General features: G+C 32.4%; 1 protein-coding gene across 1 annotated transcript; it reads right to left on the bottom strand.

The window, feature by feature from the left end:
• Nucleotides 1–2,317: 2,317 nt before the first annotated feature.
• Nucleotides 2,318–10,357, bottom strand: LOC112737482 (ubiquitin carboxyl-terminal hydrolase 8-like). The gene is made up of 13 exons (XM_025787398.3): nt 10,099–10,357; nt 9,557–9,811; nt 7,989–8,130; nt 7,489–7,548; nt 7,277–7,369; nt 6,555–6,827; nt 6,290–6,430; nt 6,002–6,172; nt 5,033–5,296; nt 4,764–4,912; nt 3,562–4,098; nt 3,066–3,336; nt 2,318–2,753 (listed from the first exon to the last, which is right to left on the bottom strand). Exons 1-13 carry the CDS (start codon nt 10,170–10,172, stop codon nt 2,637–2,639), a joined length of 2,547 nt encoding a protein of 848 aa, XP_025643183.1. The 5' UTR covers nt 10,173–10,357; the 3' UTR covers nt 2,318–2,636.
• Between the last annotated feature and the right edge of the window lie 457 nt (nt 10,358–10,814).

Here is a 10,814-nt window from a genome sequence, read left to right as displayed (position 1 = left end):
TACTGGTCAAGCAAATAATACCCGAAAGGAAAGTTGAAATGAGTTACTAATAATTAGCATTTAGCAAGACAGAGAATTTATATATAGAATAGAGGCAACATATAAGTAATGAACATGAGTAGGTGCAATAATCTAACTTAATCTAACAATATATATCACCCATCTCAGGTTTAATTTGGTTAGCAAATAGATAATCATGTTGTGTGATAAAAATCCAAGTGTTATTAGTAGCGTGGTTCTAATAAATTCTTCAAACGTTGGATGGATTTGGGAGTTTCTGCTGTATCTCTTTGTCTTTGGCTTTGTTGTTGCTCTAGTGCAAGTTCCCGGTGACTTTATAAAGCTTATTATTACGAGGAATGCTAGGGGCCAGCAACTTTTGTAATTTGTAGCCATCAAATAATCATCAATGATGGTTTTAATGGTGTGAGATTGGTTTGAGATTTCATCCAATAGCTCACTTTTTTTTGTTGGTTACATGCTGGCCAGAATTTAACAAAGTTGTTAGCCTTCTAGACTTTTTCTATTATTATTATTATTATTATTTTTGTTAATAAACGAAGCTGTTTTAATTATAGATACAGCGGATTTTAGTATGTCTATGTTAAAATTAATGTTATATTTTTTTTATATATTTTGGTAATATTTTTTCTTAACAATACTTTTTTTTTAAAATATTATTTTAATTTTAATAACACTTTTTATATACTAGAATGATAATTGTGACCGTATTTGCCGGACAATAACAACTGCAATTGTAATCTGAATCATCCTAGTTAGCATTTTAAGGATAACAATAACTTAGGTGAGAATAGATTGACGCCAAATTAAAACCTAATTTTAAGGTAGTGCATGTGGATGGGAGTATAACTACAGGTGTCTGGTGGCGGATCAAGAAATTCTGATGGGGAAGGGGCAAATTTAAGCCACATTATTCAATGGGCTTTTAATGTCATACATATTTTAAAACATGCACGTAAATAACAAGTTTGGTTTGAATTATAGACCATCGATTTATAAACATAGTTCAACCACTCAAACATATGACAAAATATTATTCATTAATATTTATATATATTAATATATTATAAAAATCTTGGGGGAGGCCTCTTCAGGACCCCTCTAGATCCTGAGTTAATCTTCAATGTCTAGTTTGATCATCATCTTTTTCGACTTTACATTAATGGCAATACGTCAATCCTATCGACTTGTGAATGTTGCCCCGAGTGGTGTCAAAATAAACAAAATCTCTTATATACTATTGGAACAAAATATTATTTCATTTTAATATTCCACACTTTATTATCTCAACAGTGCGAACTGTTTATGCGTAGTTCTAAGTTAGGATCTCGATTTAACTTTATTAAAATTTTTTGATATTATAATTTTAAATAAATTAATCGTTTTTATAAAATTTTTACTAAGTTTGACAATTTTACATATTTAATTTACTCTTTCTATTTTAAGTAAAATATCGATTTTTTTTTTACCTTATGTTTCTCGATAATCTAGTACATTCTTTATTAAAAGCTAATTAATTACCATAAAAAAAAAAGTTTCCGTCACATTTTCTATACTCATTTTGTGGTGTACACCAAATCCTGCATACTCCTCCACCATCCCAATTCCTTGTACGAGACAGAAGAGAATACAAACAATACATTTCAAAATTAGAAAGGTTACAAGTGAGAACCAGTGTTGAGCAGAATTTGAAAAGTGGTCCTGTGTTAGATTAAGGCTGCATTAACTACTATTAGTACAAAAATCAAAGAGGAGTTCTGGCACACCTTAACCCCAAATTGGAAACATGGTCCATACTTCTGAGAACTGACAAATGCCATACATTACAGTACTACTCAGATCCACTTCTTCTTTAAGAATGCAAACTATGCAGTGTTTGTTTTTTTCCACTTCATTCTCCCTAATTCCTCAGCAAAATACACATTAAAAATAGAAAAGAAAAAGAAACTATGGTTGCTAGTAATTGCTTTATTTTCTTCCCCCTGCAAAGACAGAACTTCATGAACTACTGTCATGTATATTATTTTAGCTAAGCATCTATTAGTAACACAAAATGTATCTGAACATTTGAATCAAGGTAACATCTTTGCTCAATCATTATTTGTAATTGGCAAATGAAGGAAAAAGAACATAATCTTCAATGAAGCCCTTTCAAACAAGTTTTTTTTTTCTCTCAAACTTCTTTTGCAACTCTTGAATAATTGAAGTTATGACAGCACGCTTGAAAGGAAATAGAAAATTAATGAATTATAAGATGTTCTTGGTTTTGAAGAAAAAAAAAAAAAAAGATGCGAAATAGGGACAAAATATAATCCAATAAATTACCAACTCTTACGAGCTAGTACAACATTTCTGTCCAATAAATGATTGTCAACATTTCTACACCATGCGCTTTCAACTGTTAAAGTTCTAATTCTTAATACCCCACTAATCTTTACAATATCCCCTTCCTTTCTAATCCCACTCTAAAACACAACTAGCCAAAAAATGTAAAACATGTGAACAAAAAAATATTCTACCTTTTGTTAGGTATACCTGTAAGACTATAATAATGTATGAATCAATGATTCCTAGCTTCAATGCTATTTGAACTATGTGCAACTCTACTGTTATGTTTATCCTTCGACAACTTTTCTGTAGAAAAGAACATAGGCAGCTGATGACTTTATCTTCTCCTTGCTAATGGGATGAACATTGCTATCGTCGAAGTCGTACCATTGATCACCACCATGCTACATGAAACATGGTAGCACAAATCAATGAGGGTGAACATACCATATATATTATATAATGATAGTAACAATGTTATCCAATAGGATCAACTTTTCACAATCATTGCAATTTGCATAATAAGTAAACCAATGGAGAAACATTACTATTGTGCCAAGCTTACCCTCTAAACAAAACAAGACAACCTTTCATTGTGAAGTTCAGAATTTTACAAAGGATTGAAACTATTTCCAATAATCCACAAACTTAGGTTTGTTTTATAGGTAAAAAATCTCATCGTACCCAAAATTATATGCTTAAAAATGAGCACTTACATGGACAAAAGCTGTGTAATGACCACCTCCCATACTTCCATAATGGTTACTGATAGCATATAGCATGTATTGGTAAGATTTGCCATTCCTGTGAGAAATATAAGCTGACAAATCAAGATTATCCACGGGAAAGTCAACATATGTTTCCAGCTTGTTCTTCATGTAACGACTATATTGAAACCTCTTAAGATGAATGACCAAAATCTCAGGAAGTCTCCAAAGATCTAGCTTCTTACTGGCTTGACGATGTTTTTTACAGCTAGGGCAGTACCTAGAATTACACAAATCCACCTTAGAAAAAAGTATCACTGCTCACGAAATACTTCATGCAAGACGATATAAACTTAATGAAAATCATTTTAAGAAAAATATAGTATTTAGAGTATTTAGATACACAGTATCCCATTCAATTGTAAGCAAAAGAAAATGCAAATCAAATTGCCAATCAAAGATTTATAGTTCTTTTCCTTAATGTTGCAGTTGTATAGTAACTAACCACATGTCTTCGGGTCCAAGAGGTTCTTCTTGCAAGAATGTATCAAGGCACTTGTATAGTGAAGCTGACTCCTGAGGTTTCTTTGCCAAAAAGCCAGACTTGTAAACCTCAGGCAATGGACTGAAAAGCTGGGAATCAAATTGTTGAATCTGTTTATCTGACCAATATACAAGCACATGCAGCAGCCTCAACTCTTGATTTATTTCCAGTGGCTCATTCATTGATATCTTGGAATCCTTGACAATCCCTTTTTCATCTGTTATGTAAAACTCCAGTCCTCCATCTGAAGAAGAATCTTCCCCATTCATACTTGAACTTAAATGAGGTGACTCCATCCCCTCCGTTTCTGCCATTCTTTCCGTTTTGTTACTCAAATCTAAATTTTCTAAGGACTCTTCAGTTGAAATTTGAAATGAATTTAGCAACTTTAGATAGAGATCACGGAGATCAGATCCTTTTGTAACATTGCAATGCTTAGACACAATAGGAACTCCAAAAGCCTTCCAATTTGGAGTTGATTTCCCATGAGTTTGCTGCCTGACAAGATTTGTAAAAATCCAAAGTTAACGATGGTAAGGAGAAACACAAGTAAACAATAAAAGCCTATGCATGGCATGCAGATTATAAGTGCGTATATGAACCCAATTTTTGTTTATAGTCTGGCAGTGAGCATTCAACTGATAGAGTAGTTCAAACTGTCAATTGCAAAGGTAAATTAAAACCATCTAATTATGGGAGATGTCAAATAATAATGCTAAACTTAAACAAGGTATTTGAGATATTATATGATGACATTTCCTTTTATTCTACCAACAAGCTTCATAGTTCAGTTCTGTTATGGCTTTCTATATCCCGTGAGTTTACGGTCAAAATTTGGCAACATATTTATAGAAAGAAGACATAAAAAAATATAAATTGGAAACAATATATCATGGATACCAACGATTCCCTAGCAAAACTGTCTTGATCAAATAACATAACCTCGTTCTTTTAAAACTGAAGTCATCCATGTTTCTAGTTTCTACAGAGGAATCTTAGGCTGGAATAATTTCCTGATTGCTTATAATGGTAGCTAATACATCTTAGACTGATTTGAGAGATTTTGACGAGTCTTGCTCGTGAAATCGCAAACACTATTACTTTGTATTATCACAAGAAAGGAATTGATTTAACAGATAGTCCTCTTCAGACAAAAATCTTACTTCTCCATCTGCTGATTTGTAAAGACAAGAAAAGGTCCATCACTATTATCTTTCATAAATCGGTAAGCAACAAGTCTGTCAGCATCTCTGATTAAGGATAATGAATCAGATGGATCTTCAAGAAAACGTATAATCATGTTGTTGTATGCCTGTACCACAGCCCATGCTTTAGACATATAATTTTCTACAATATGTTTAGGTATCCATAATGAAACTCAAAGAAGAAAAGAACTGGCTTCAAATTAGATTTTTAAACTGAACAGATATACCTCAGCCACCAATAAAGTTTCATCAAGCCCCAAAGAACATGCAATGCCTAAAGCTCTAGTCAGATCTTGAAGTTTTCCATTTTTTGGGACGGAAATAGTGTATGGTGATAACTGAGTAATTCCATTAATGCCATTATTCACAACAGTCAAAGTCATTGTTCTCATTGTTGTCGACGGCAGAGGTAATGATAAGTACATGAATGGATCAAATGTCACAGAGACCTTTCTACAAATTGGACAAACTAATGTTGATTTATATTGACCCTGCATAAGATAATAATGGTGGTTCATAAAGCAAACAGAATAATGTTAGGAAGAAAAGGTACCGAATTTAATTCACATGGACAGAAGGAAAACCCAGCAACAGTTGAAAAAGTGTGTAGATTGCAGTATTCTAGAAGCAGGAGAGAATCACAGATCATTCTTAACTTGAATTTATGATCCAACTTTCTTGTTACTCCATTTTTTTTTTGCATCAACTGCTACTGCTATACTTCATAATTGATCAAGATACTAAGATCACCTAAGGGTCATATACAACATTGACATTTTAAAGGTCATGATTTTTAATCCTGTCTATTTATGAATGATCTTTATTATTTATGGAAGATCCAGTAGAATTAAAAATCCAAATGAATTTTTAAATTTTATTTTTTTGAACAAGTGTTTGCCCTATATAATATTATGTCTGAATTCATCATACTGTAGACATTGCATGCTCTAAATTTTTCAACATATTAATTTGACATAATTGACTGACATAAAGATGTGTCACTTTGCCACCCTGCTTGCTTAAGTTTGAACTCTATCTAAGTAACTGTTTATAGTATACTAAAGTTATAAATGTTTGAGTGAATGATAAATATGGAAAAGGAAAATCTATTAACACTTTCCAACATAATCTCGGAATCAGAACAACTAATCAATTAACACTGTGATTGCATTTGCACAAAACAAGAGGATACATACTTGGCACACATCAACAATTATAGAATCATTGCGAGCCAAATGGTTATGCCAATATTCGTCGGCAACCTCTGTATCTGGTCGATCATCAGCATCCTTGGCTTCAATATATGGCTTACGTTTAACACGATTCAAATCTTCATGAAGTCCATCCAATAAGAAAGCAAGAAGCTCCTGTGGGGAAAAAATATTGTAGACAATGGAAGGATACATGAGAAATAATATTCAAAAGGCCAAAATAAAATAATAATAAAAATATAAGCATAGAATGAAGGACCAAGATTCACTAACTTGGGAATCATGCTGATTAAATCCACTAAATTGAGGTGCAAATCTAGCAAGCTTTGCTTTGAAAGCTCTTGGTGCTACCGGACCCGCTCCAGGAGCCCATAGCTTCCTAAGTAAATCTCCAAATGCCAAAGCTATCTCACCCTGGAGAGAAGCAAATTCAAAGAATATAAAGTGAAGGACTTCCTAAGAATAGAATTTACCTACAAGAGAATTTCCAGATATATCAAGCTAATAAAGTACAAGCAGCTAAATAATGGTAACATACATCCATTCCCAATGGGTTATCATGATTTATTTCTTTGGCATAATCTTCAAGAAAATAGTCAACAAGCTTTGGTGTGTGTGCTAGGCACTGGAGAGCACTGTTCATGAAACAAGTATTTCCCAGGTTTTGCAATCCGGTTAATCCCAATGAACCAGCTTCGCCAGGGGAAAAAGCGCTACCATTCATCTTAAACGAACTATTAGTCTCGTCTTTCTTCCCTTCTTTACATCTCGATGGGTCTGACAACCCATAAACTTGCAACTCTAGAAAAATCTGTATATCTTTAAGAGTCATATTAATATTGCACATAAAGCACTATTGAATCATAGTCAATAATTCATACGGCAAAGTTGTCACAATTATCAACTAGCAGCCATCAAGAGAGAAGACAAGTTACTGTTCTACAAAAATGCTAAAAATAAAGATTCCAGGCAAAAAAATGACATGTCATTTGAGGCAAAAAGGACAATAAGCTAATATACTTCCAAGATGATGCGTTTTTCTCTGCCAAACACATTCAACATGTGATCAAAACTAAAATCATGGACCAATGCCGTTGTATCTACAAACCTCATGTAGAGTGTCAATTCAATTAAACAATTGAAGAAATGCAGGAAACAAAAAGAAAAAAAGGTATCCACAATAAACAATAAGGAACTTATAATGATAAAAATAAGAAGAAAAGTATAGAAATTTGTTAAGCAAAATATAATCTAATTTACCTCCTCGGACTGCTTTTGACCTTCGGATGAAATCTTGCTTTTGTCATTCAGAAAAAATAAGGTTGTCCGACCTGAAAAGTCCCAAATGCGTAACTGTGCAATAACAGGTCAGAAATCCTCAATTTCTTGCAGTTTCAATAAGATTGCTGAAAATGTATCTATTTTTCTGTTCTAATTTGATAGGTAAAACTGCAAACAGAATGTTATCTTACCATCTCTGTATCTACACCAAATATTTTACAGGATCTTTTAAAGAGCTCAGGTGCGTTGTCCTATGAAGAAGGGAAAAAATGGGAAACTGGATTAGGATTTGAAGAAAGAGATAATTGAAATGAGTACCATGATTGCCTGAAAACTTATGAACAAAAAAGGAAAGCCATATTGAACCTAACCAGACAATATTGCTACTCATATATAAAGCCTTTTGGCAATAATAACTGCTCAAGCGAGTTATTTACTTACATGCAGAAAATTAATTTTCAATCATTGTGGAATCGATTTTTCTTTCATATTTTCTCTTTTCAGTATGTTTCTATTATGGTTTATCATTATCTTAAAGCATCAAAACACCATGGTTCCACCAACATTTCATCAACATTGATAACTAAAAAATTGACAAAATAATTGTGGAATATTAATCCAAATGCCTTAGCCATTAGTCATTAGATACCCTTGAACAACAGCAATAATAAAAGGAGTAAAAACTAGTTACCTTTTTGCTTATTCTTACTCCCAATGATTTTGTTTCTTTCTGAACATTTAGCTTAAGTTGTAAAGGATATATGTCTGCCATATCGTCCTCAGTAGATGAACACCCTTTCTCATCCTTTATTGCATTTTTTGAATCACTATGCCTAAAGAAACCAAAACGTGTGATACAGGAAACACAATTAACAAGTATTATGAATGTTGATCAACCATGGACAATAACCATTCATGTTTCACTAAGTGGGTTGGTTGCTTTAAAACACCAAGGTATCCTATTACAAAATAAGATGCATAGACATCCAATTTAAATCTAAATATTTCTTCACGGCTTCACCGATAGTTTGTCTTTGTATCCCTCTATCTCCAACTATTGAAGTATTACTATCTGATCTAATCTCATTACTAGAACTTTTATGAATCTTGTCCATACATAATCAAACCACCTAAGGTGAGATTTTCTATTGTATGCTGAATAGGCAAAATCATTATGTGATTACATTCATTTATAATGATAGGTATAAAAAAAATTTAAGGAAAAACTATATTCCTGGTGCTAGTAATCAAATTTATCAGGTTGTTGCAAACAGGGATTTCGAGTTTGCTTGACATAACATAAGAACAAAAAAATTTCATGTTAGGATTAGGTTCAATTAGAACATTCCCCTCAAAGATGATCTATCGCAAGTTAGGTTTGTAGCATGCTAAGCCTTGGAAAGGGATAGCCACCACATTCCATCACTTCCCTCCAGTAACATACATGTGAATGGAATAGGCAGTTAAAGGAAAATTTGTTGCTAACTTGCTATAATTATAGTGTGTTTGCTCTTAACATCTTATGTATCCACTCAAACTAAGAAAAGTAATTATCAATGAGTGAGACAATTAAATAATTTCCAAATAGTTTTTAAATTCGAACACCTTAACAAATGCACTTCAATTAATGTTTTTTTTATACAAAAAAATACCACATAGCACCCAAAGTGTAAATTATAATTGAATCAGTGGCAAAAGGTAATTGATTATATCGAATACTTTATATAATCAAAGTGTAATCTAATCATTGAATAGAATCTATACTAAAATTTCTAATTATAGAAAAGATAAAATAGTTTCCCCAAAAGCTGAAATCTAATTCACTTGCAATTGCTTTTCTTTAGAAATAATTACAAAAAACCATGTAAAACAAGTGGTTGTAGCATCTATATCAGCTTACTTTTCATTCAAATTAGATTGTAATGCAAAAACGATTTTATTTCACCCCAAAGTTGAAATTAAACTAAGATGACTGTTTAAAGTTTCATACATGACCATGAAAGACACAGCATAAAGTTGTACCATGAATATGAAATCACAGTAGAGTTTCACACAGCAGAACCAGAAACAATTGTCAAGCCAATTTAGCAAATTGTTCAAAATCAAATTGTACAAACTTACCACAATACAACGTGCAGTTGAGAAAAAAAAAAAAAAAACCTAGCATAAAAGCATATTTTGACTAGAACCTCGCACAATTCAATCATTTATACAATATTTGCTTATACAAGTTAGATAGAATTCTCTAAAACCACTCACCACTTGAGTGCCTGCAACCACATTTCCCCAGAAACCAATGCAAAGTCCCTGCCAGACACACCAACCTCGCCATTCTCGCGATTCTGCATGGATGACTCCTCCTCCCTCTTGAGACCAAACATGAGATCCGAATTGAATATGTTGTTGATGATCTTCATAGGACCTGCATATGAAGAACCAGCAACACCTGAATATAAAACACCCTCCTTCCCTTCCGAACCCTCCGGCATTGAACCCTTAGCCTCCTTCCACCACCTGAAAACACACATAACATCAATACACCATTCACAACAACTTTCAATCCAACAATTCAAGTATTCACAAGACTCCATAGACCAATGCATATGGAAGAAACAAAAAAGGGGAAAGGCAGCTATCAAATTGAAGCAAAAGAGAAATGTTGTGTTTTTTTTTTTTTTTCAAATCATTAGTAGGATTGATTATGATATCAATGCACGTGGAAATGGTCAATGAAATTATTTGAGGTTCGGAGAATTGGAATTGGAGAAAATGTGAGAGGAAGAGTGGAACGTGAATGTGACCTGAGAGGAACGAAATAGACTCGCTCGTCATCGTTGTTTTCTGAATGTGAATCTTCCGCAGGAACACTTTCCATTGAATATAAAAGAAGAAAGAAAGAAAGAAAACGAAGAGAGAAAGGGATTTAAGAAGTGGAAGAGAAAATGCAGATCATTATGTTTTAGAGAGAGAAAGAGAGAGAGAGAAAATGACGGAGGGATTTGCAGAGAAACAGGTGGAGCTTCCTCTTACATCAACGGAGAAGCAAACGGAGGGAAAATTAATAATTATTTATTCTTGTATCTCTATATCTAAACTTTTATTTCTCATTTATTATTTTTTTTTCTCATTTATATTTCTTTGTTTTTATACTTTGACGCATTAATGATAATTAACAACATAAAGAGTAAATATTTAAAGTATATAGCTATTTTGTGTTCTCACACGTTTTAACAGTATAATAATAATAATAATTTTAATTTATTTTTAATGTATAATATTTTATATTTTAACTTATATTCTATGCTTGTGGTTAATTTTTTGTTATTTACCTAACATGATTTTTTTAAATTATGTCTTTAAAACACATGTTAATCATGGTTAAGATCTATATTTATGTTGGTCTTTAAACAATTTTAAATTGGATACTTTTCTCTAAGAAAATTTTATTCTTTAGGCACGTCTTTGAATAGGATAATTAAAAGAGAGAAAACAATTACAAAAAATATTTAAGATTTTC

This window comes from Arachis hypogaea, chromosome 13 (assembly GCF_003086295.3).
Source record: "Arachis hypogaea cultivar Tifrunner chromosome 13, arahy.Tifrunner.gnm2.J5K5, whole genome shotgun sequence".
NCBI classification, from domain to species: domain Eukaryota; kingdom Viridiplantae; phylum Streptophyta; class Magnoliopsida; order Fabales; family Fabaceae; genus Arachis; species Arachis hypogaea.
This window is presented reverse-complemented; position numbering and strand designations above follow the sequence as displayed.